This window comes from Cervus canadensis, chromosome 29 (assembly GCF_019320065.1).
Source record: "Cervus canadensis isolate Bull #8, Minnesota chromosome 29, ASM1932006v1, whole genome shotgun sequence".
Lineage (NCBI taxonomy): Eukaryota > Metazoa > Chordata > Mammalia > Artiodactyla > Cervidae > Cervus > Cervus canadensis.
This window is the reverse complement of record NC_057414.1, coordinates 25,187,735-25,214,893: the sequence shown is the minus strand read 5'-3', so window position 1 is coordinate 25,214,893 and position 27,159 is coordinate 25,187,735. Positions and strand designations below refer to the sequence as shown.

Sequence of the window (27,159 nt, the reverse complement as noted above, 5' to 3'; positions counted from 1 at the left end):
AAAAAGCAGAAAATGAGTGTACTTATGTGTATGTGTGTGTGTGTGTGTGAGAGAGAGAGAGAGAGAGGTTTATGCATGTGTGTGTGAGAGAGAGGAAGAGAGGTTTATGAATGTGTGTGTGAGAGAGAGAGAGACAGAGAGTAAATCTGTGATCATTCTTTACCCTTCATCAGAGGAAATACATAATGCAGGGAAATCTCAAACATCTTCTGCCACTCTAAGACAAACAATGAATCTGGGTGAACTAGAATAGAAATTATAAACTTCAAGAACTTTATAATTAAGAGATTTCATAAATTTTAAGAGAAACAACAATTTATGCATTTTTAAAATCCATCAGCATGAACATTTCTAGTATTATTTCTGAGTACTCTTCTTTCCTCCAAGTTTCTATGTTCATAAATTAATATGCATGTCAAATGACTTAGTATATTCCTTCCATTTATAATAAGTAGTAGTCTTGTATGCTTTCTGTAATTAATGCATAGATGATTCACAAGTCTGTGGAAAGTAGTTATATCAGTTGGGGCTGTCTTCTTTAGCAACATCCCAGCTGAAAATATCTGAAATGTGACAACCAGTATCACTTCACCTGAGATCTGATGCTCTAATGTCCCAGCTTCCTTCTCCCTGGACTTTGAACCCAGAGGACAGAAATGTAACTGCTTGGCAGACATCATGCTTATACCTCAATAGGTTTTCCCACCCCAGGAACCATTAGAAAAAGAAGACTTTTTCTAATTTGGATAATCTTAGAGGTGAGAGTACAATGGTCTAAATACAAGTCATGTACTCCACCACTGTGACCAGGGCATCAGGGTACCAAGATTGACCTATGCAATTTGACTTCATGATTTAAATGGTGGAGGTGAGAAAATGATTCTATTCTCCAAACTCTAAAGGGCTTTTGAACACAAACACTAGGTGTTTGGTATGCCAACGTTTTTAAAAATATAATCATGTATTTTGCATGTGCTCTCAATAGAATTCAAAGATGGTAGAGATGTGGATGAGTAAAGTAAATGCAAAATAAAATAAGTAATTTTAGAGTCAATTCAATACAAGCCAAAAGTGTGATGCTTTTCTTTTCTTTAAGTGTATCAAAGTTTCATTTAATTAAAATTATTTAAGTGCCTAATCTGGGCATAAATTAGCTGCTATATATTAACTGAATAACTGTTATACCCATAAAAGCATGGTCATCTTATGGCTTCTTTTTTTAAAATTAATTCATTTACTTTAATTGGAGGCTAATTACTTTACAATATTGTAGTGGTTTCTGCCATATATTCACATGAATCAGCCATGGGTGTAAATTTGTCCCCCATCCTGAAGTCCCCTCCCACACCCCTCCCTATTCCATCCCTCAGGGTTATCCCATTGTACTCGCCTTGAGCGCCCTATCTCATGCATCAAACCTGGACTGGTGATCTATTTCACATATGGTAATATATTTGTTTTAATGCTATTGTCTCACATCATCCCACCCTCACCTTCTCCCAGAGAGTCCAAAAGTCTGTTCTTTACATCTGCGTCTCTTTTGCTGTCTCACATATAGGATCATAGTTACCATCTTTCTAAATTCTATATATATGCGTGAATATACTGTACTAATGTTCTTCTTTCTGACTTACTTCACTCTGTATAATAGCCTCCAATTTCATCCACCTCATTAAAACTGATTCAAATGCATTCTTTTTAATATCTGAGTAATATTCCATTGTGTATATGTACCACAGCTTTCTTATCCATTTGTCTGCTAATGGACATCTAGGTTGCTTCCATGTCCTAGCTGTTGTAAACAGTGCTGTGATGAACGTTGGGGTACATGTGTATCTTTCAGTTCTGGTTTCCTCAGTGTGTATGCCCAGCGGTGGGATTGCTGGGTCGTATGGTAGTTCTATTTCCAGTTTTTTAAGGAATCTCCACACTGTTCTCCATAGTGGCTGTACTAGTTTGCATTCCCAACAAACAGTGCAAGAGGGTTCTGTTTTCTCTGCTCCCTCTCCAGCATTTATTGCTTGTAGACTTTTGGATAGCAGCCATTCTGACTGGCTTGAGATGGTACCTCACAGTGGTTTTGATTTGCATTTCTCTGATAAGGAGTGAGGTTGAGCATCTTTTCATGTGTTTGTTAGCCATCTGTATATCTCCTTTGGAGAAATGTCTGTTTAGTTCTTTGGCACATTTTTTGATAAGGTCGTTTATTTTTTTGGAATTGGGCTGCTTGTATATTTTTGAGATTAATTCTTTGTCAGTTGCTTCATTTGCTATTATTTTCTCCCATTCTGAAGGCTGTCTTTTCACCTTGTTTATAGTTTTCTTCGTTGTGTAAAAGCTTTTAAGTTTAATTAGGTCCCATTTGATTATTTTTGCTTTTTCCATTACTCTGGGAGGTGGGTCATAGAGCATCCTGCTGTGATTTATGCCAGAGAGTGCTTTGCCTAGGTTTTCCTCTAGGAGTTTTATAGTTTCTGGTCTTACATTTAGATCTTTAATCCATTTTGAGTTTATTTTTGTGTATGGTGTTAGAAAGTGTTCTAGTTTCATTCTTTTACAAGTGGTTGACCAGTTTTCCCAGCACCACTTGTTAAAGAGATCTTTTCTCCATTGTATATTCTTGCCTCCTTTGTCAAAGATAAGGTGCCCATAGGTTCGTGGATTTATCTCTGGGCTTTCTATTCTGTTCCATTGATCTATATTTCTGTCTTTGTTCCAGTACCATACTGTCTTGATGACTGTAGCTTTGTAGTCTAGTCTGATGTCAAGGAGGTTGATTCCTCCAGTTCCATTCTTCTTTCTCAAATTGCTTTGGCTATTTGAGGTTTTTTGTATTTCCGTACAAATTGTGAAATTATTTGTTCTAGTTCTCTGAAAAATACCATTCATAGCTTGATAGGGATTCCATTGAATTTATAAATTGCTTTGGGTATACTCAAGTGAAAATGAGTATACTCATTATATTGATTCTTCCGACCCATGAACATGGTATATTTCTCCATCTATTTGTGTCATCTTTCATTTCTTTCATCAGTCTTTTATAGTTTTCTACATACAGGTCTTTTGTTTCTTTAGGTAGATTTATTCCTAAGTATTTTATTCTTTTCATTGCAATGGTGAATGGAATTGTTTCCTTAATTTCTCTTTCTGTTTTCTCATTTTTAGTGTATAGGAATGCAAGGGGTTTCTGTGTTCTAATTTTATATCCTGCAACTTTACTATATTCATTGAGTAGCTCTAGTAATTTTCTGGTGGTGTCTTTAGGGTTTTCTATGTAGAGGATCATGTCATCTGTAAACAGAGCTTTACTTCTTCTTTTCCAATCTGGATTCCTTTTATTTCTTTTTATTTTCTGATCACTGTGGCTAAAATTTCCAAAGCAATGTTGAATAGTAGTCTTGAGAGTGGGCACCCTTGTCTTGTTCCTGACTTTAAGGGAAATGCTTTCAATTTTTCACCATTGAGGAAAATGTTTGCTGAGGGTTTATCATATGTGGCTTTTATTATGTTGAGGTATGTTCCTTCCATGCCTGCTTTCTGGAGGGTTTTTTTGTCATAAATGAACGTTGAATTTTGTCAAAGGCTTTCTCTGCATCTATTGAGATACTCATATGGTTTTTATCTTTCAATTTGTTAGTGTGGTGTATCACATTGATTTATTTGTGAATATTGAAGAATCCTTGCATCCCTGGGATAAAGCCCACTTGGTCATGATGTATGCTCTTTTTAATATGTTGTTGGATTCTGTTTGCTAGAATTTTGTTAAGGATTTTTGCATCTATGTTCATCAGTGATATTGGCCTGTAGCTTTCTTTTTATGTGGCATCTTTGTCTGGCTTTGGTATTAGGGTGATGGTGGCCTCATAGAATGAGTTTGGCGGTTTACCTTCCTCTGCAATTTTCTGGACAAGTTTGAGTAGGATAGGTGTTAGCTCTTCTCTAAATTTTTGGTAGAATTCACCTGTGAAGCCAGCTGGTCCTGGGATTTTGTTTGTTGGAAGATTTTTTATTACACTTTCGATTTCTGTGCTTGTGATGGGTTTGTAAAGATTTTCTATTTATTCCTGGTTCAGTTCTGTAAGGTTATATACTTTTCTAAGAATTCATCCACTTCTTTCAAGTTGTCCATTTTATTGGCATATAGTTGCTGATAATAGTCTCTTAAGATCCTCTGTATTTCTGTGTTGTTTGTTGTGATTTCTCCATTTTCATTTCTAATTCTGTTGATTTGATTCCTCTCTCTTTTTTTCTTGATGAGTCTGGCTAATAGTTTGTCTATTTTATTTACCTTCTCAAAGAACCAGCTTTTAGTTTTGTTGATTTTTGGTATAGTCCCCTTTGTTTCTTTTTCATTTATTTCTGCCTGAATTTTTATGATTTCTTTCCTTCTACTAACCCTGGGGTTCTTCATTTCTTTTTTTTCTAGTTGCTTTAGGCATAAAGTTAGGTTATTTATTTGATTTTTCTCTTGTTTCTTGAGGTAAGCTTGTATTGCTTTGAACCTTCCCCTTAGCACTGCTTTTACCGAATTCCATAGGTTTGGGTTTGTCATGTTTTCATTTTCATTCATTTCTATGCATATTTTGCTTTCTTTTTTGATGGATTTTTTTTTTCTTTTAATGCAGATCCTCATCCAGTGGTTCTGAGGAATATTTGAAATTTTGAGATTCTGGCATCTCTTACAAGCTCCTACACAATGCTACTGGTTCCCAGTCCACTGTGTGAAAAACAGGTTTTAAAGGATCATGGCTCATCTTGACAAGTTGCATGCATGCATGCTCAGTTGTTTCTGACAGATTCCCTGGACTGTAGCCTGCCAAGCTTCTCTGTCTCTGGGATTCTCCAGGCTAGAATACTGGAGTGGGTTGCTATGCCTTCCTCCAAGGATCTTCCTGACCCAGGGATCAAACCTGCATCTCTTATGCCTCCTGTATTGGCTGGCTGGTGAAGACCACCATCACCACCTGGGAAGCCTCCTGACAAGTTATCTTAATGTTAATAGGAAAACAGATTTTAAAATAATGAAGTAAATTAATTAACCTTGTATAAAGATACATTTAATTCATTTAACTGTAAATAGAAAATATAAATATTGATTCAAAAATCAAGCTTATATATAATAGGATTTACAGTTTGGGGGTAAGAATTCAGAATATTGATGTAATATTTGATTTTTTAAGGTCCTCACTATTAAAAATTCAAGTTGCTATTTGCATATATAAAGAAATGTTTTATTAGGCATCTTTGTTTCTTATTTTTTCTATTTTTATATTTTCTCATATTTTCATTTTTTGTTCTAAAAGCAGAAAATGGGAAATAATCTAATATTTAACTGAATCAAGGTAAATTGGTCTCTCAAGTGAAGAGAGATACTATATAGTTAAATATATCAGTTCAATTATTATTACTGGTTTACACTTGGATACACTAGTGTTTCTCAATTTTGGATACTCATTTTCAAGTAAACAAGGGAGTTTGTTTTTTTATTATTTCAATACCCAGGGTATACCCTATGTCAATAAAGTCAAATTTTTAGAGTATAACATAAGATATCAGTATTTTTTGAAAACTTTTAAACCTTTAATGTGCATGGGAATAACCTAAGGATCTTGATCAAAAGCCCAGATTCTGATAGTAAGTCTCATAAATGACTTGAGATTATGTATTCTAAATAAAATATCTCAGATCTTGTCACTGCTACTCATCTATGGACTTGAAAAAACGAAGGGTAGAAGATCTCTTGTTTTGAATATCTTCCTAGAATTCTTACAGATTCTAGTAAAGTGCCCCCAATTAAAAGGTTTCTTTAGCATTGGCTTTGGTGTGGCTGCAGGATTCTGGGATGTTTGAAGGGTAATATATGTGTACGGAATGCCACCTTATAGGTGAGCATACTATGATTTACACTTACTTCAGTGTGCTGAATAAAAGAAGCAAGAAAGAGACTTGGAGTTTGGTAAAGGTCAAGGCTGTATGTTATCACCCTGCTTATTTAAGTATTTTGCAGAGTACAACATGCAAAATGCCTGGCTGGATGAAGCACAAGCTGGAACCAAGATTTCCGAGAGAAATATCGGTATTTCAGATATGCAGATGTCAACACCCTTATGGCAGAAAGAGAAGAGGAACTAAAGAGCCTCTTGATGAAAGTGAAAGAGGAGAGTGAAAATGTTGAATTAAAACTCAACATTCAGAAAACTAAGATCATGGCATCTAGTCCAATCACTTCAAGGCAAATAGATGGGAAAAAATGGAAACAGTGACATACTTTATTTTCTTGGACTCCAAAATCACTGCAGACGATGACTGCAGCCATGAAATTAAAAGACATTTACTCCTTGGAAGAAAAGCAGTGACCAACCTAGACAGCATATTAAAAAGAAGAGTCAGTGACATTGCTTTGCTAACAAAGGTCTATCTAGTCAAAGTTTTGCTTTTTTGAGTAGCCATGTATGGATGTGAGAGTTGGACCATAAAGGCTGAATGCTGAAGAATTGATCCTTTTGAACTGTGGTGTTGCAGAAGACTCTTGAGAGTCCTTTGGACTGCAAGGTTAAACCAGTTAAACCTCAAGGAAATCAATCCTGATATTGATTGATATTGATATCAGTCTAATATTCATTAGCAGGATTGATGCTGAAGCTGAAGCTCCAATAGTTTGGACACCTGATGTGAAGAGCTGAATCATTTGAAAAGACCATGATGCTGGGAAAGATTGAAGGCAGCAGAAAAAGGAGGGGATGACAGAGGATGAGATGGTTGGATGGCCATCACTGACTCAGTGGACATGAGTTTGAGCAAGCTCCAGGAGATGGAGTGCTCCAGTTCCTGAGGTCACAAAGTGTCGGACACGACTGAGTGACTGAACAACAACAGCAACATTAACAAAAGGTCAGACACAGAAAGAATGTAAACAGAAAGTATAAACATATTTTCCTATGACTCTACATCCTGAAAAATATTAAGATACTCATAGAAGCCATTCTTTCAGCTCTAACAGGATACATTTTCTGATTTAGGCGAATATATATGTTGTTTTTGTTCAGTCACTCAGTCATGTATGACTCTTTGTGACCCCATGAACTGAAGCACACCAGGCTTCCCTGTCCTTCACCATCTCTCAGAGCTTGCTCAAACTCATGTTCATTGATTCAGTGATGCCATCCAGCCATCTCATCCTCTGTCATCCCCTTCTCCACCTGGCTTCAATCTTTCCCAGCATCAGGGTCTATTCTAATGAGTCAGGTGGCCAAAGTACTGGAGATTCAGTTTCAGCATCAGTCCTTCCAATGAGTAGGCAGGGTCAATTTCTTTTAGAATTGACTGATTTGATCTCCTTGCAGTCTAGGGGACTCTCAAGAGTATTCTCCAACACCACAGTTCAAAAGCATCAATTCTTAAGCTTGTACTTCCAGTTTGTGGAATCAAGATTGTACAAGCTGGCAGAATCTAACAGAGTAGGTATCATGCCTGAGACAGGAGCTTTTATAAATCTTTTTTTAAATTTATTTTATTTGGAAGGATAGGAATTTTAATTGTAGCTGTTTTCCTTCTTTTACAGTACTGATGAAAATTAAGTCAAATAATACAAGAGCACTTGGAAAATGAATGTCTGACATTGACGAATGAATAGGTAATGGAATAAAAGGGTTCAGTTCAGTTCAGCTGTTCAGTCATGTCTGACTCTGCGACTCCATGGACTGCAGCAGGCCAGGCCTCCCTGTCCATCACCAACTCCTGGAGTTTACTCGAACTCATGTCCACTGAGTCAGTGATGCCATCCAACCTTCTCATCCTCAGCTTCATCATCAGTCCTTCCAATAAATATTCAGGACTGATTTCCTTTAGGATGGACTGGTTGGATCTCCTTGCAGTCCAAGGGACTCTCCCGAGTCTTCTCCAACACCACAGTTCAAAAGCATCAATTCTTTGGTGCTCAGCTTTCTTTACATTCCAACTCTCACATCCATACATGACCACTGGAAAAACCATAGCTCTGATTAGATGTACCTTTCTTGGTAAAGCAATATCTCTGCTTTTTAATATGCTCTCTAGGTTGGTCATAACTTTCCTTCCAAGGAGTAAGCGTCTTTTAATTTCATGGCTGCAGTCACCATCTGCAGTGATTTTGGAGCCCAAGAAAATAAAATCTGTCACTGTTTCCATTGTTTCAGCATCTATTTGCCATGAAGTGATGGAACTGGATGCCATGATCTTAGTTTTCTGAATGTTGAGTTTTAAGCCAACTTTTTCACTCTCCTCTTTCACCTTCATGAAGAAGCTCTTTAGTTCTTCTTCACTTTCTGCCATAAGGGTGGTGTCATCTGCATATCTGAGGTTATTGATATTTCTCCTGACAATCCAATTCCAGCTTTTGCTTCATCCAGCCCAGCATTTTGTATGATGTACTCTGCATGTAAGTTAAATAGGCAGAAAGAAAGAAAGTGAAAGTGAAGTCGCTCAGTTATGTCCGGCTCTTTGCGACCCCATGGACTGTAGTCTAGCAGGCTCCTCCATACATGGGATTTTCCAGACAAGAATACTGGAGTGGGTTGCCATTTCCTTCTCCAGGAGATCTTCCTGCCCCAGGGATTGAACCCAGGCTCCTACAGTGAAGGCAGACACTACCGGCTGAGCCACCATGGAAGTCCATACTAGAGTGGGTAGCTGTTCCCTTCTCCAGGGGATCTTCCCAACCAAGGGATCGAACCCGGGTCTCCCACATTGCAAATGGATTCTTTATGAGCTGAGCCACAAGGGAAGCCGTAAATAAGCACGGTGACAATATCATCCTTGCCCGTACTCCTTTCCCAATTTGTAACCAGTCTGTTCTTCCATGTCCAGTTCTAACTGTTGCTTCTTGACCTGCATACAGATTTCTCGGGAAGCAGGTCAGGTGGCCTAGTATCCCCATCTCTTTAAGAATTTTCCAGTTTGTTGTGATCCACACAGTCAAAGGCTTTGGTGTAGTCAATAAAGTAAAAGTAGATTTTTTTTTTTTTTTGGAACTCTTGCTTTTTCAATGATCCAACGGATGTTGGCAATTTGATTTCTTTACCTTTTCTAAATCCAGCTTGAACATCTGGTAAGTTCATGGTTCTCATACCACTGAAGCCTCAGATGAATAAGGCAGCACATTATCCAAACATCATGATCTTAATGAGTAAGATGGTTTATTTGGGAAAAGACTGAAGACAATTGAGCATCTAAAATATCATGTGAATTCATAGTTACAAGGCAAATGTCCAGAAGCAGAAAAGCAATATTTCAAGTGGCAGAGAAGAGAAATTTTAAAAACAAAACCAACATGAAATGGCAATTATTTGTAAATTAAGGGGCAAAACAGCCTGAATCATACCACAGTGATAAAAATTAGCATATCAGCAGTTGCTCTGTAAGTAGCTATAGCATTGTGCTGAGAAGATAAGTCAAGGTTGTTGAGGTTGCTTTTATAAAAAATTTTTTCTATCAAATATAGTAGTTTAAGTCTCTATTATGAGACTATAAAAAGTCTCCTTTTTTCTTGTTTTGATTAAGTAGGTTAGAAATATTTTGATTATTTTTATGATACTAGATGAAATAATAGTAAAAATAGTATTAAGGAGATCTAGAGGAAAGCAACACAGTCTTATAGGGAACTGAAGTTGCTTGATGTGTAGAAGAAAATTCCTTGGGAAACCTTAGTTCATGCATATTCAGTCATGTCTGACTGTTGGCACACCCCATGGACTGTATCCAACCAGTCTCTTCTGTCCATGGGATTTTTTCAGACAAGAACAGTGGAATGGGTTGCCATTTCTGCCTTCAGGAAATCTTCCCAACCCAGGCATCAAATGCTTGTTTCACGCATTGGTAAATGGGTTATTTACTACTAACACTACCTCCCACAATTACATGGGGCCAAAGAATCATATTGAGAAAAATCACAGGTCTTGGAAACAAACACTCTAGGCTTTAGCATTTGTTATGTTTAGGACTGTGGGCAAATAATCAAACTAAATTCAACTAGGATTTACTCTGATATAGGCTGTGCATATAAATAAAGTTATCCATTTCAAGTGCTGGAAATAGTGCATAATATTTCATAAAATTCTGATAATATAGATTACTAGGATTGTCTTCAAAATCTTCATTCCTTCCTTTATATTGTTCTTGTTCTCTGCATTATCATTGCAAATACAACTAAGACTCCTTTAACCCTCAAGTGTTTTTATAATATTATACATAATCACAGTTTCTGATTTTATATATAATGACTTTAATATATGTTGAAGAAGAGGTCTGAAGTAGAATTTTGGATATATTTTTTATATGTCACTAAGCTTCCCAAATCAATAAACTCAATACATATTATATCTCAGGGAGCAAAAGGACTTCTATGTCATCATGATAGTGATTCTATTCATACACGTTTTTCAATCTCCAGAATTTTTTCAGGGCAAGTTTGACATCCTTGTTACGCAGACTGTAGATCAGAGGATTCAGCATGGGTACAATGCAGGTATAAAACACAGAGGACACTTTTCCTTGATCCATGGAGCTCACAGATGATGGCTGCAGGTATGTGAATGTTGCAGATCCAGAGAAAACAGCAACAGCTGAAATATGAGAACTGCATGTGCTGAAGGCTTTGGACCTGCCCTCAATGGAGTGGATTTGGAGGATGCTGGAGAGAATGAAGATGTAGGAAGCAAGGATGGTTAAGGAAGGTGTCACAATGTTAAATGCACTCAAGACTAGAACCAATAATTTGTTGGTATAGGTGCTAGAACAGGATAGCTCCAAGAGTGGAAAGAGATCACAGAAATAATGGTTAATCATCTTGTTCTTGCAGAAAAAGAGTCTCAACATAAAGCCTGTATGGATTGTAGACCCGATGAAACCCAAAATATAAACTCCCACTGTGAGGCGGAAGCAGATGTGGTAAGACATGATGACATTATAAAGCAAGGGGTTACAGATGGCAACATAGCGGTCATATGCCATTACAGCCAACATGTAACCCTCTGCAATGATAAAAATGATGAAGAAATAGAGCTGAGTCATGCATTCAGTGTAGGAGATAATATTCTTCTCTGTCACAAAATTCACCAGCATTTTGGGGGTTATGACAGTGGAATGACAGAAGTCAACAAAAGACAGGTTGATGAGGAAGTAATACATTGGAGTGTGCAGGTGGGAACTGAGCCCAATCAGTGTGATCATGCCCAGGTTCCCCACCACCGTGACCACATAGATTCCTAGGAAGAGGAAGAAAAGGAGCAGCTGGAGTTGTGGTTGTTCTGTGAGCCCAGCGAGGATGAACTCAGTCACTAAGGAGTGGTTTCCAGGGTCCATTATCTTCTCAGTCTGTTCTAAGTTTACAAAAGAAAATCAGCATACTTTAGTGTGCATGTGTGCATGTGTTATAGGGGAGAGTAGTTCTCCGGAGATCATTATTTGATCCCTTCTCAGAAGAGATTGACAATCTCTTCTGGGATCTCTCAAGTCTCTCTTGTTTCTCTGGGACCAAAAAAAAAAAAAAAAAAATCCTGGTTGAATCAGAGAAGGAAATATAAACTCTACAAACTTTTATAATTCAAGCACTTCATAACTTTGTCAGAGGCAACCCCAATTGCTGGATTTTGAAAATCATCGGAATGGGCTTCCGTGGTAGCTCAAATGAGTCTGCCTGCAATGCATGTTACGTGTGTTCAATTCCTGGGTTGGGATGATCTCCTGGAGAAGGGAATGGCAACCACTCCATTATTCTGGTCTGTAGAATCCCATGGACTGAGGAGCCTGGCAGCTACAGCCCACGGGATCACAAAGAGTCGGACACAGCTGAGTGACTAAGCACTAAGCATGCACTTCCATTTCTGAGTACTTTTTCTTTCCTTCCATATTCTATATGTGTATACTAATATATGCATGTCAAATGGCATAGTGTTCATTTCACCCACAATAAGTAATAGGAGTGCATGTCTTCTATAATTAATAAAGAGGATTCATAAATCTTTGAAAAGCAATTTTATTACTTTTAACTGTATTAGTCTCAGCTACTTTCCTTACTAGAATTCCACTTCAAAATATCTGAAGCACTGGACGACTACCAGTGTCATTCCGCCTGAGGGCTGCTGTTTCATATGGCAGCTTCCTCCTCCCTGGACCATGAACCCGGAGAGCAGAAACATAACTTTTTGGCAGACATCATGCTTATATCTCCATAGCTTGTCCAACTCCAGAACCCATCTTCCCTTGTTCTAATTTAGATAATCTTGTGCCTGTGTGTGTGCAAGCTAAGTTGCTTCAAACATGTCTTTGTAACCCTATGGACCATAGCCCACCAGGTTCCTCTGTCCATGGGATTCTACAGGCAAGAATACTGGACTGGGTTGCCATGTCCTCCTCCAGGGGATCTTCCCAACCCAGGGATTGAACCCACTACTCTCTTATGACTACCTGCATTAGCAAGCTGGTTCTTTACCACTAGCACTAGCTGGGAAGCCTTAGATAATCCCAGGAACCAGAATACAATGTCCTAAAAGTAGGGCAGGTATTCCATCACTGTGACTAGGGTGGCAGTATACTCAGATTGATCAATGCAATTTGAACTTCATGGCCAATGGTAGAGGTGAGAAAAATGTTCATATTCCAAAAACATAAGAAAGGTTTTTAAAGGCAAACAGAAGATTCTATGCTGGTCTGTGTGTGTGTGTGTGTGCGTGTGTGTGTGCGCGCGTGCAATCATGTATTTTGTGTGTGCTCTCTATGGAATTCAAAGATGGTAGAGATGTAAGTTAGTAGAGAGCATACAAAATACAATTAGGAATTTTAGTTTAAAGGCAATTTTGGATAATATTGATCAGTTGTGTGAATTTTTTAAGAGACCAAGATATGTTTAGTTTACATTTGCAAGGAAGATGAGCAGATTCTAGGAACTGGAAATTTATATTCTTAATTAAAACTCAAACAGTGCTTGGATTAATATGTTCAGTCTGATGTACAGTACTGAATATAACAGACAAACTAGACAATTTCAGAAAAATGATCTAGAAATCTGTCATTTTAGAATGTCTGAAAAAAACTGAAGATAGTTTTGGAGCAAAGCAAAAATTCATGTAGCACAGGACAGTTAACTCATGGCTCAAAATATTGCTTTACTTAAGACATATTGGTGTCATTTTATACGTCATCAAGAGACTGAAGTAAAATTAACTGCTTGAAACTACAGGTGAAATATTTAGGTTCAAACTGAGATGACTGTTCCAACTCTCAGACATAACTAGATCTTAGTCAAAGTGTTGCTTTCAGCCTGAATAGCTAGTTATTTAGCAGATATATTGTTAATGACATAAGCACTTGATGGCTGGTTGGATTAAATAGTCTTTTACATCTCTTTCAGTTTCAATGTTTAATAAATTTATAATTATTATAAGTTCTGATATTAAGCTAGTAATGGATTAAAACTTCATATCAATTACATACTTGCCCTGACCTTTGGTTAATTACATCTACTGTCCAGTTCTCTGAAAAAACAAAAATACTAATATTTGTTTCATGTGAAAATTAAGTGGATCTTAGTAAGAAAATATCAATGTTATTTTACCTTTGATATATTGTTTTTTTCCAGTATCTTTTATTTAACCAATGTTTTCATTCCTTAATGATGGCCAATGTTTTAAATTTCCTTCTCCTTAGCACACCTTCTTCTTGCCTCTTTTACATTAACACATATGGTAATACATATTTGAAATTTTTACTGAATATTAGCTTCCTAAACTATCAATATTTTCCATAGTGACTAAATAAGTTCAAATCAATTTCTTTGTCATTCAGAGATTTATATTGTCTGACAGCTAAGGAAATGTTTTCTTATTAATGTTGGAACAGCTATCACATAATTTATTTCACAAAAAAGCATAGTAGGCTCTCATTTTCAATTCATCAAATTCCTTTTTTCTCACTCTACCTCCTTATCCTGTGAAATCTATTTAATAGTAAAGACACTGTAATCAAGATCCTTAAAAAGTGCAAGACAGTTAATAAGAACATTTTCTATGTGCCCAAGAATACATTTCTTATGTCACATTTAGCATGAACTTTAATCTCTATTAATTTAGTTATTTACTAGTTTTTCTTCTGTACCTGATGATTAACTCAAAACAGTGCCTTCCATAAAGAAAGTACTGATAAATATGACATTTTAATAAAATGATTGAAAATTTAGCAAAAAGTTAACATAGACTTCACGTAAGTACTTAGAATGAAGCTCTCAGATGTGCCAGAGTTGAAGTGAGTAAACAAAGTGTTTGCCATGAATTTCTTCAACAGGGAAAAGATAGGTGGTAAAATATTACTTGTTCATCTGGGAGTTGACTATTCGAGTGAGGACAGGCAGAGATAGAAAAAATAGCTACCTGTATCTCCAGGAGGGAGACATTTATAAAGTTAGAACTGGGTTTAAGACACTTCCTCCTTAAAAATTTTGAATTGTGTTTCCCCCCACCCCAACTTCTCTGAAGACAAAAATGATTCTGACGATGCCAGTGGATAGTTATGAGTACCAACCTTGCAGGACTCTGTGGTGTTGAGGGTCATAGCCTAAAAGCATCTGTGATAATAATTTTGTGTCACTAGTCGATCTCTGATGAAGCTGATGGCCCTCTGCAAAAGTTGGTTAATAGATGAGGATTTTATACTCTGGGTATCAATACTAAGTGTCTGATGATGAGGAACAAACAATGATAATTATCTCCCACTAGAATCTTACCCCACAACTATGGCTCTTGGGAAAATAAATAATTAGAATTTCCCTATTTTCCCATTGGCTCTCAAGTGTTGAACAGTGGCACATAACTCTGGTTATTCTTTCTTGTTAGGTTATTTACCGTAAACAAGGATGTAATAGATTTTGTTAGAGCCCACTAAATTTCATGTCAAACTAATTAAAAGTTCAAAATTTCATGAAATTATACAGACATACACTAAAGTAATATCTTAAAGTGGTTTTTCACAAGGGGAAAATGGAAAATTGAGGGAAACAAATTTTATATGTAAGATTTGAAATTTCTGTTTTCATATATAATACTAACTGTACTTATATATGATGATACACTCCTAAATAAAAGTACTTGGATATTTTAACTTGAGACTAACTAAAAGCATCTTATAGCTATTGTCATAACCCTATGAGAAGTTCCTAACAAATCTAAAATCGAAGGGTGATGACTAATAATTTTATAATTTCCCCAATAATTATAAAATATATGTTGAAGAACAAAATACAGATACATGTATTATAAAGATTATTTTAGTTTTTTAATACTAAATAGTTTTATTTATTAGGAAATAAAAATTACATTTAATATTTTTATTCAAAAGACTCATGCAAATGTGATACCAGAGTTGACACACTATTCACCAATTTGGAGATCTTTTGCTTGAGGGAAGAGGTATAAATAGTGCTTCAGTGAGTATGCTTAAAGTCCAAGTGCTTCTGTTCATCTCCTGATCCACCATTTACTGCTGGTAAACTTGGACAAGCAACCTCACTCTCTATTTAGCAGAGATACAGCACCTGAAGGGCTTCCCTGATGGCTCAGATGGTAAAGAATCTGCCTGCAATGCGGAAGACCCAGGTTGGATCTCTGGGTCAGGAAGATCCCCTGGAGGAGGGCATGGAAATCCACTCCAGTATTCTTGCCTGGAGAATCCCCATGGATAGAGGATCCTGGCAGGCTACAGTCCATAGGGTTGCGAAGAGTGAGATACGACTAAGCAACTAAGCACAGTATAGAGCACCCTGAAAAATAGTAGTAACAATAATAATAATTGTTTTTGATATAATTGTTACAATATGCTATTAATTAGAAAGTAAGTGGTAATTACACACCTCAAAATACAAACACCAATTACAATGTTTAAAATACTCATCTCTTGTCTTTCATTAAGTAAGAGGCTACAAAAAGTCATCAAACTAGGGGATGTAGAATCATATATGCAGTCTCCTATTCTGTTAGTATATAGATTATTTTAGGATTACATGCCTCAAAGTAAAATTTAAAAAGAATTTCACTTGATTAAAAATAAGAAAAGAAGAAACAGAAAATCTGAAATGCCTACCTAAGAGCTAAAGAAAGATGAACTTGGGGCGGAAAAAGATGAAATGAATTTTACAAATAAGCATGAAGGCTAAACTATTCAACCTCTGGAGAAAAGAATAAAGAAAACTAATATATTGGAGTAGCTTGGTAATTCTTAGAACACAGATTAACCATATAACATTGACAAATTCTGTTTTGTCCAACTTAAAAACTATTCTTAAAAGACATCATTAGAAAATTAAAACAAGCCACTATGGACTGTTATTGAAAATGTATAAACAATACAGACAAGACAATAACATGAAGATTAGCAAGCCAATGAAAAATAGGAAAACTGTCTGAACAGATATATCATAGAAGACGATAAAAGAATAGTTAATAAGTTCATAAAAAAATCAATAAAATCAGTACTCATTAGGAAATGAAAGCTAAAGGTAAACCACAGTGACAAACCACCACATACCTATACTGAATTAGCATTAAATACATAAGTAAATAATAGACAAACAAAAACCTACAATTACAAAACTTTGAGGCAACATGAAACATCTAGAGAGGATATAGAGCTACCACTTTGGAAAACCATGCAGCAATTTTAGAAAGTCACATATACACTTATGTTATAACCTAGCAACTCTACTCCTTGGTATTTTACCCAAGAGAAATGTACACATATGTATACACTAAAAATTGTACAAAAATGAACATAGAAGATTTGGTACTAACAACCCACTGAAAACAACCCAATAACTAATGAATAGGTAAATGAATTGTGATAGGTACTTGTATGCACAGGGTGGAATACCATTTATTAATAAAAGTAGTAAATCACAAATGCATGCAGAAACATGGACTAATCCTAAAAATGGCATGTTGTCTAAAATGAGCCAAACATAAGAGTACCTACTGTATAATTCCATTTATATGAGAGTCCGGAAATCTAGAAAAGTAGAACTAATAGTCTATAGAGTAGAAATGAGGTCATTTCCAGACTGCAGTGGGGCATGGGAGAATATCTGGGAAAGGCCATGAGAGAGCCTTTTAGAATGATAAAAATATTTCATATCATTACTGAGGTGTTTGTTTCACCAGTGCACAGTGTATGCAATTTTCAAAACCTTTGGTAGGAGGACTTTATTTTTAGAATGAGTATATACATTCTTGATGTAATCTTGACAAAACTGTATCTTGATATAGTCTTGATTTAATCTCAATAGAATGAAATGAATCAATGTTAATTATAAGACAGAAAAATCTAATAAAAAATCAGCAAGGATAAGGAGGATCTGCTCAAGATTCATAAATTTGAATATATGTGTATTTTCATAGCTTGCAGAAACATTAAATGAAACACATTCTTTTTAAAGGCAGATTTGGGGCTTCCCAGATGTCCCATGAACAGAGAGCAGCATAGGATTAGATGGCTGGATAGCATGAGTTTGAGCAAACTTTGAGAGATAGTAAAGGACAGGAAAGCCTGGCATACTGCAGTCCATTGGGTCACGAAGAGTCTCCTAATGACTTAGCAACCAAACAACAACAATAAGGTGGAACTAATGATAGAGAATCTGCCTGCCAAGGAGACATAAGAGACATGGGTTTGATCCTTGTGTCTGGAATATTCCTGAAGGGCATAGCAACCCATTCCAGTATTCTTGCTTGTAGAATTCCATGAACAGAGAAGCCTGGCAGGCTACAGTTGAGAGGGTGTCTTTGAGTCCAACATGACAGAAGCAAATGAGCATGCACCCATGAAGAATCTTTATAAAATTATTTGTATGGTGGTTCATGATGCAAGCTATAGTACCTTTTCAAATGCTTTCACTGGTCTTTACATTTAAGAAATTAATAACACAATTCTTATAGGTTTTCTCATAAAATATTAAAAAAAGAGGCAAAATACATGCCATGTAGTGACATGTTTCAGAGAGAGAAATTTGAATTTTTTTTTTTCTTTTATCTTCTCATTTCTTTTCCTTCCTTACAATCAAACATTCAATTTGGCTGTTTTCTTGCTCTCTGTACATCCCCTGTCTGACCACACTTACTCCTTACTCACATGACTGACCTTCTGCCCCAGGCCCCAGCTATTAGTCATTTCTTTTTGCCTAGGGACAGTGAGAGATGTGTCCCTCTGCTGGTTTCCCTGGTAACTAATGAGGCTATCTGAGGTCGATTCTCTTATAACTGGTAATCTTCCCCGACTCCAGCCCTCTCTCCCCAGAGTGAAGACAGCCACCATGCCCTGCCCATTCATGAGCTGCACATGGTGGGGAGTCCCTTCAGGATCTTGCTTCAGAAGCATAAAATCCATTGAACCATTGATGTCTTTAATACTGACTCTCTTTGGTCTTAAAGCTGGGAAAGAGCAGACCCATAGGCCTGAGGGGTTGCAGCCCAACACCTCCATTCTTCTTTTTCTTCATTTTCAACCTCTTTTCCACCCTCTTCCTTCTTTCTGTACTCCATTATTTAGAAAAAACTACTTATAAGGCATTTTACCACTTAATGAGGTCTGTTGTTGTTCAGTCCCTAAGTTAAAGTAAAGTGAAAGTCTCCCAGTGAAAGTCTGACTCTTCGAGATCCCATGGACTCCATGAAATTCTCCAGGCCAGAATACTGGAGCAAGTAGCCTTTCCCTCCTCCAGGGGATCTTCTCAATCCAGGGGTCAAACCTAGGTCTCCTGCATTTCAGGCATATTCTCTAAAGCCCAAGAATACTGGAGTAGGTAGCCTATCCCTTCTCCAGAGGATCTTCCAGACCCAGAATTGAATGGGGGTCTCCTGCACTGTAGGCAAATTGTTTACCACCTGAATTATCAGAGAAAAACCTGTTCAGTCCCTAAGTGGTGTCCATTTCTTTGTGACCCCCATGGACTACAGCATGATGGGCTTCCCTGTCCTACACTATCTCCTAGAGTTTGTTCAAACTCATGTCCCTTGAGTTAGTAATATTATCTAACCATCTAATCCTCTGTCATTCCCTTTTCCTCTTGCTCTCAATCTTTCCCAGCATCTGGATCTCTTCCAGTGAGTCAGATTTTCAAAACAGGAGACCAAAGTATTGGAGCTTCAACTTCAGCATCAGTCCTTCCAATGAATATTCAGGACTGATTTCCTTTAGGATTGATTGGTTTGATCTCCTTGCTGTCCAAGAGACTCTCAAGAGTCTTCTCTAGCACCATGATTCAAAGGCATCAATTCTTCAGTGCTCAGTCTTCTTGATGGTCCAACTTTCACATTGAAACATGACTACTGGAAAAACTGTAGTTTGACTATATGGACCTTAGTCAGCAAAGTGATGTCTCTGCTTTTTAAAGTACTGTCTAGGTTGGTCAAAGCTTTTCTTCCAAGGAGCAAGCGTCTATTAATTTTGTGGCTACAGTCACTGTCCACGGGGATTTTGGAGCCCAAGAAAATAAAATCTGTCCCTGTTTCCACTTGTTCCCCATCTAATTGCCATGAAGGAATGGCACCTGATGCCAAGATCTTAGTTTTTTGAAAGTTGAGTTTAGAAAGCATTTTACCACTCAATGAGATTTAAACTAGAATATAAAAATTACAAAATCACAATTATTAACTTTGTGAAATTTTAAACTTCATACTAAGGAGGTCTAATATTTAATGTAATGAAACATAATATGAAAATAAAACAGGAGTAAACTCAGAGAGACATACTCTGGCCACCTGAGGCAAAGAGCCAACTCATTGGAAAAGACCCTGATACTGGGAAAGGTTGAAGTAAGGAGGAGAAGAGGACAACAGAGGATGAAATGGTCAACAGTTGGATGGCATTGCCAACTTAATGGACATGAGTTTGAAGAAACTCCAGGAGTTGGTGCAGGACAGGTAAGCCTGGTGTGCTGCAGTCCTTGGGATCACAAGGAGTCGGACACGACTGAGTGACTGAACAGCAGAGAGACATACAAATCTGAATCGGTCTCCTAATGGATTCATAACTGGGGAACATTAGCTGCAACATCTTAGAATTTTTATTAATTTCAAATAATCTCCTCTATTACTTATTAGTTCTGACCTAATCTCCAAAGTATTTACTTCTCAGAGTCCAAATAACATATTAGCTAGAAAACAGGTTACTAACACCTATTACAAAAGGATAAATTAAGGATAAAGGTGTCCCTATTAAATATATTCTAGATAATTAAGAATTGGTATTCCTCATCAGTCCACATGACTGATATGGATCATGATATTGGCTCTGTTCATATACGTTTTGCACAGTCTAGAATTTTTTTCAGTGCAAATTTGACATCCCTATTCTGTAGGCTATAGATCAGGGGGTTTAGCATGGGCACAATGATGGTATAAAACACAGAGGACACTTTTCCTTGGTCCATAGAGCTGACTGATGATGGCTGCAGGTACATGAATGCTGCAGATACATAGAAAATAGCAACAGCTGAGATGTGAGAGCTGCAGGTGCTGAAGGCTTTGGACCTGCCCTTTGTGGAGTGGATTTGGAGGATGCTGGAGAGGATGAAGATGTAGGAAGAAAGAATAACTAAGGCAGGAATCAAAATGTTAAATGCACTTAGGAATATAACCAATAATTCATTGACATAGACGCTGGAACAGGATAGCTCCAAGAGTGGGAAGAGATCACAGAAATAATGGTTAATGATATTGGTCTTGCATAAAAAGAGTCTCAACATAAATCCTGTATGGATTGTGGATCCAGTGATGCCCATAATATAAACGCCTATCGTGAGGCAGAAGCAGATGTAATAAGACATGGTGACGTTGTAAAGCAAGGGGTTGCAGATGGCAACATAGCGGTCATATGCCATTGCAGCCAACATGTGACTTTCTGCAATAGCAAAAATGATGAAGAAATAAAGTTGAGTCATGCATTCAGGATAGGAGATAATATTCTTCTCTGTCACGAAGTTCACCAGCATTTTGGGGGTAATGACAGTGGACTGACAGAGATCAATAAAGGACAAACTGCTGAGGAAATAGTACATGGGGGTGTGCAGGTGAGAACTGAGCCCCGTCAGTGTGATCACGCCCAGGTTCGCCACCACCGTGACCACATAGACTCCTAGGAAGAGGAGGAACAGGGGCAGCTGGAGTCGTGGCTGATCTGTGAGTCCAGCGAGGATGAACTCAGTCACTGAGGAGTGATTTCCAGGGTCCATTATCTTCTCAATCAATTCTAAGATGAAAGAGAAAATGAGTAGATTTTATGCCCGTGGGTGCATGTGTGTGAGTGTCTGTGTGTACGTGTGTACATGAGAGTGGGTGCTGGGGAGAGTAATTCTGGGAAGGGCATTGTTTGATGTCTCATCAAAAGAGACTCATGATGCAGAGATCTCCTGAGTCTCTCTTGCTTCTCTGAGACAAACAATGATCCTAGTTGAGCCAGAAAAAAAAAAAAATACAAACTTCTTCACAAAATTTATAATTAAGATATTTCGTAAGATTTTAAGAGAAAATACCGATTTGTAGATTTTTTAAATCAGAGTGAACATTACTACTGAGACCTCTGAAGACTTTTTCTTTATTCCCATAATCTTTATGTATGTCTTAATGATATTGATGTAAAATGGCATGTTATTTTTATTTCACTCAGAATATGTAAGAATAGTGTGTGCTTTCTCTAATAAATTAACAGAGGATTCATAAATCTATGAGAAACAATTGTATTAATTTCAGCTATTTTCCTTACTAGAATCATAACCCAAAATATCTGAAGGAATGGGAAACTATCTATATCAGTTCACCTGAGGTCTACGGCTTTAATGTCCCAACTTCCTTCTCCCTGGACTTTGATCCCAGAGGGCAGAAACATAACTGCGTGGCAGACATCATCCTTATACCTCAGTGGCATTTCCAGACTCAGGAACTCCTCCTTTATTCTAATTTTGATCATCTTGGGGATCAGAATATAATGACCTCAGTATAGGTCATGTATTCTACCACTGTGACCAGGGGATCAGTGTACAAAGTTTATTCCATGCAATTTGTACTTCATGGTTGATGGAAGAGGTGAGAAAACTATTTATATTCCCCCCAAATATGAGATGCATTTTTGAAGACAAATACTAGGTCTCATTTATTCTGGTCTTTTTTATTAATATTATCCTGCATTTTGCAGATGTTCTTTATGGAATTCAAAGATGATAGAGAGGAGGATTAGTAGAACACAGGCAAAATACAAATAGAAATTTTAATTTAAATTTAGTATTGGTTAACTTTGGGATGTGTTCTTTGTTTAGAGATCAACTCACTTTCAGTTTATATTTGAACAGATAATGAGTAGAGTCTATAAAATAGAAAATCATAATCTTAGTTAAAACTCAAACAATGGTTGGATTAATTTGTTCAGTTCAAGATGCAATACTTTACATGACAGGAAAAAAGATTGGAAAATTTCAGAACTATGATAAAAATTTTTCCATATTAGAATGGATGAAATAACTGGGGATGTTTTTCTAGCAAAATAAAAACTCATATGACACCTGGCAGGTATCTCATAGTTCAACATATTGCTTTATTTAAGAGTTATTGGGCTTATTTTATATGTCATCAATAGAGTGAAGAAAAATAACTGCTTGAAACTGTTGGAGAAATATTTCACTGTACAACAAAACAAACACTCCAATCATCAAAATACCCACATCTTACAATCAAAATGTTGATTTTGTTCTGAATAACTAGTTACTTAGCAGGCATTGTTAATAACAAGAAACACCTGATGTTTGGCATTTAATCTTTAACATCTCAGTTTCACTGTTTCATGGTTCTATAATTTTTATAAGAATCTGCTTGGGATGCATGACACACAGGAGACTAGGGTTTGATCCCTGTGTTGGGAAGATCCCCTAAAGTAGGAAATGGCAACTCACTCCAGTATTCTTGCCTGGAGAATCCCATGGATAGAGGAGTCTGGCAGGCTATTGTTTATGAAATCGCAAAGAGTTGGACATGACTTAGTGACTAAACACACAAACGTAATCCCTGATACTAAGTTAGAATTAGTGCATTGAAACCTCCCTGAACCCCATACTTGCCACATGATCTTGAGATAACCAGGTCTGCTCTCCAACTCTGAAAAAGCAAAAATCTGTTTCATGTGAAAATTAAGTAAAATGATTCTTACAAAGAGCTTAGCCCTGTCCCTGGCTCTTGTTAAGAAAATGTCAATGTTAATTTACTGTTAATCTATTCAGCTTCTCTCTATAATATGCTTTATTTGAACAACATTTTCATTCTTTAGTCATGGCCAGAGTTTTAAGGTTTCTTTTCCTTAGCACATCTTTTTGTTGCTCTTTTCTGCATTAACACATATGGTAATATAGAGCTTGAAATTTTTTTACTGAATATTAACTTCTTAAATTATTAATATTTTCCATGGTTTTTAAATAAAGTCAAGCCAAATTCTTTGTCATTCCAAGATTCATATCATCTGACAAGAAAAGTTTTCTTTTTAATGTTTCAACAGGTACAACATGATTTAATTATTTCACAAAAGAGCATAATAGGCTCTCATTTTTGACTCAACAAATTTATTTAGCTCTTCTCACTCTATTCCCTTTACCTTATGAAATGCACATGATTTTAAAGATCCTTTCAGTTCAGTTCAGTTCAGTCACTCAGTCGTGTCTGACTCTTTGCGACCCCATGAACCGAAGCACGCCAGGCCTCCCTGTCCATCACCAACTCCTGGAGTTCACCCAAACCCATGTTCATCGAATTGGTGATGCCATCCAACCATTTTATCTTCTGTCGTCCTTCTCCTTCTCCTCAGCCCCTCAATCTTTCCCAGTATCAGGGTCTTTTCAAATGAGTCAGCTCTTCACATCAGATGGCCAAAGTATTGGAATTTCAGCTTCAGCATCAGTCCTTCCAATGAACACCCAGGACTTATCTCCTTTAGGATGGACTGGTTGGATCTCCTTGCAGTCCAAGGGACTTTCAAGAGTCTTCTCCAACACCACAGTTCAAAAGCATCAATTCTTCAACGTTCAGCTTTCTTCATAGTCCAACTCTCACATCCATACATGACCACTGGAAAAATCATAGCCTTGACTAGATGGACCTTTGTTGGCAAAGTAATGTCTCTGCTTTTTAATATGCTCTCTAGGTTGGTCATAACTTTCCTTCCAAGGAGTAAACGTCTTTTAATTTCCTGGCTGCAATCACCATCTGCAGTGATTTTGGAGCCCAGAAAAATAAAGTCAGCCACTGTTTCCACTGTTTCCCCATCTATTTGCCATGAAGTGATGGGACCGGATGCCATGATCTTAGTTTTCTGAATATTGAGCTTTAAGCCAACTTTTTCACTCTCCTCTTTTCACTTTCATCAAGAGGCTCTTTGGTTCTTTTTCACTTTCTGCCATAAAGGTGGTGTCATCTGCATATCTGAGGTTATTGATATTTCTCCCGGCAATCTTGATTCTAGCTTGTGCTTCCTCCAGCCCAGTGCTTCTCATGATGTCTTCTGCATATAAGTTAAATAAGCAGGGTGACAATATATAGCCTTGATGGACTCCTTTTCCGATTTGGAACCAGTCTGTTGTTCCATGTCCAGTTCTAACTGTTGCTTCCTGACCTGCATACAGGTTTCTCAAGAGGTAAGTCAGATGGTCTGGCATTCCCATCTCTTTCAGATTTTTCCACAGTTCATTGTGATCCACACAGTCAAAGGCTTTTGGCATAGTTAATAAAGCAGAAATAGGTGTTTTTCTGGAACTCTCTTGCTTTTTCAATGATCCAGTGGATGTTGTCAATTTAGTTAAGAACTTTAACCGTGGAAGACCCAGTTGATAAGAAAATTTTCTATGTGCCCATAAATATATTTCTTATATTATATTTAGTACATAAATAAACCTGTATCATTTATTATGGGTTATTACTGATTTTTCTTCTGCACTAGAGTGTTTATTCAATACAACGTTTGGCATGGTGCCTTACATGGAATAAGTATCAATAAACATGAGTTTTTAATAAAATCATTTGAAAGATGCTTAGCATGTTAATATAGACTCCACATAAGTGAACAAAATTCTTACACTACCTCCATCAAAGTGAGTAGAGAAGGAAGTATTGGTCATAATTTTATTCAGCCAGGGACAGCTAAGTGTCCTTGCTCATAAAGTAGTCCTTGCTCATTTGTTGTTGTTCAGTTGCTCAGTTGTGTCTGATTCTATGTGACCCCATGGACTGCAGCAAACCAGACTTCCCTGTCCTTCACCATCTCCCAGAGCTTGCTCAAACGCATGTCCATTGAGTCAGTGATGCCATCCAACCATCTCATCCTCTCCTTGCTCATAATGTAGTGTGAATATTAGAGTGAGGACAGATAGTGATAAAAAAAAAAAAGCTAGCTGCATTTGTAATTGCACTTGGAGGCAGCCACAGAGGGCTTCCCAGGTGGTGCTAGTAGTAAAGAACCTGCCTGCCAATGCAGATAAATGTAAGAGATGCAGGTTCTATCCCTGGGTTAGGAAGATCCCCTGGAGGAAGGCATATCCACCCACTCCATATTCTTGTCTGAAGGATCCCACGGACAGAGGAGCCTGGCAGACTACGGTCCATGAGGTCACAAAGAGCTGGACACAACTGAAGTGACTTAGCCCTTAGCACAGAGTCACAGCAGAAGATCTAAAGGCATAAAAGTCAGGACTGGGATTCAGACACACACTCCTTCTTCCCCGAAATTTCAGACCTATGTGTTTCTCCCCAAATTCTCTGAAGCGAAAAAGAAAATCTGATGATGCTGGTGGATAGTCTGAATACTAACCTTGCAGGGCTGTTAGGTGTTGAGGTGTCATAGCCTAGTAGCCTCCATGGTAATGATACGTTACTGGTCCTGACCTCTGATGAAAGTAATGGCTCTTGGTAAAGATTGGTTGATATGAATGACAATTTTATACTCTGGATATTGATTCATAGAGTCTAATAAGGAAAAACGAGAGTGAACTCCCACTAGGTTCATATCTCACAGGTATCAACTCTTGGGAAAAGAAGCAATTAGAATTTTGCTTTCCCCCTTTGGCTCCCATGTGTTTAACAGTGTCACACAGGTGTGTCAGAGCTCTTGTTGGATTCTGTATTGTAAACAAGCATGTGACACGTTTTGTTAGAGCTCCAGTGAGTTTCATATCAAACTATTGATTAAGTGATTTCCTACTAGGTGAAAAGTAGAAAATCGAGGGAAACAAACTTTATATGTAAGACATGAAAGTTTTTTTTTTCATGTGTAATACTAATTGTGGTAAGATATTGAAAGTTTTTTTTTTCAAGTGTAATACTAATTGTGGTTAGATATCGTGATATACTCAGAAAACAAACAAATATTTGGATTATTTTAGTATCCATGAGGAACTGGAAGTGTGCCTGATAATAGAGTGATCAGAAATGCATGGAGAATTAAATACTGGTATTTGGTTTAGAAAGATGTGTAGAATTGAAAGTTGTGTAAATCTGAGAAAGGAGAATGGAGTCATGAAGTCATTTCAGGATGGAAAAGCAGCATGCCAAGGTCATAGGGATGAACCCAGCAATGTTGAGATATTACAGAAACTACCTGGAAAAACTTAAGAGCTTTGTAGTAGATACTAACAGTTATGAAAATAGTAGTATGTTTTGTTTATGCCCTACACATTTTGTTTTAATCAATTTCATATTGCCATCCTTCTCAGATGGACCAGTAGATTCAAATGTTGACTCTAGATGAAACAGCATACAGATGTCTAGGACTAAATGTAAATATTAGAGGAGATTGTTAATTATTCATAATTTTCATTCTCCCATTTTTCCTCAATAATAAATGCCCTGAATCTTAGTTGGGTGCATGGCTATCTAGACACCTCGCTATTTTCTTAACTTCTCTTCCAGCCAAGTTTGATCGCATGACCAAATTGCACCAAAGGGAAACAGGAGGAGGTAAGGTCTGTCGCTTCAAGTGGTGGTCTCCAAGTTAGGGGACATTTCCTCTCCTTCCCCGTGTTTTCTTCTGATGGCTGAGGGATGAAGATGCAAGATCGGTCTGGAGCTATTGTCTGAGACCAAGAGATGGATGGAAGCTAGATGTTGTAGCAGTTAACAA

At 37.2% G+C, this 27,159-nt stretch overlaps 2 protein-coding genes across 2 annotated transcripts; both read right to left on the bottom strand.

Annotated features, from left to right (window-relative positions):
• Positions 1 to 10,398: 10,398 nt before the first annotated feature.
• On the bottom strand, positions 10,399 to 11,361 carry LOC122431039. The gene has a single exon (XM_043452081.1). It carries the CDS (start codon positions 11,335 to 11,337, stop codon positions 10,399 to 10,401), a length of 939 nt encoding a protein of 312 aa, XP_043308016.1. The 5' UTR covers positions 11,338 to 11,361.
• An 8,947-nt stretch (positions 11,362 to 20,308) lies between these two features.
• Positions 20,309 to 21,244, bottom strand: LOC122431070. The gene has a single exon (XM_043452135.1). It carries the CDS (start codon positions 21,242 to 21,244, stop codon positions 20,309 to 20,311), a length of 936 nt encoding a protein of 311 aa, XP_043308070.1.
• Between the last annotated feature and the right edge of the window lie 5,915 nt (positions 21,245 to 27,159).

Excerpts from the sequence above, each read along its gene's own strand:
- LOC122431039 (XM_043452081.1), bottom strand. The coding sequence starts at position 11,337 with ATGGACCCTGGAAACCACTCCTTAGTGACTGAGTTCATCCTCGCTGGG.
- LOC122431070 (XM_043452135.1), bottom strand. The coding sequence starts at position 21,244 with ATGGACCCTGGAAATCACTCCTCAGTGACTGAGTTCATCCTCGCTGGA.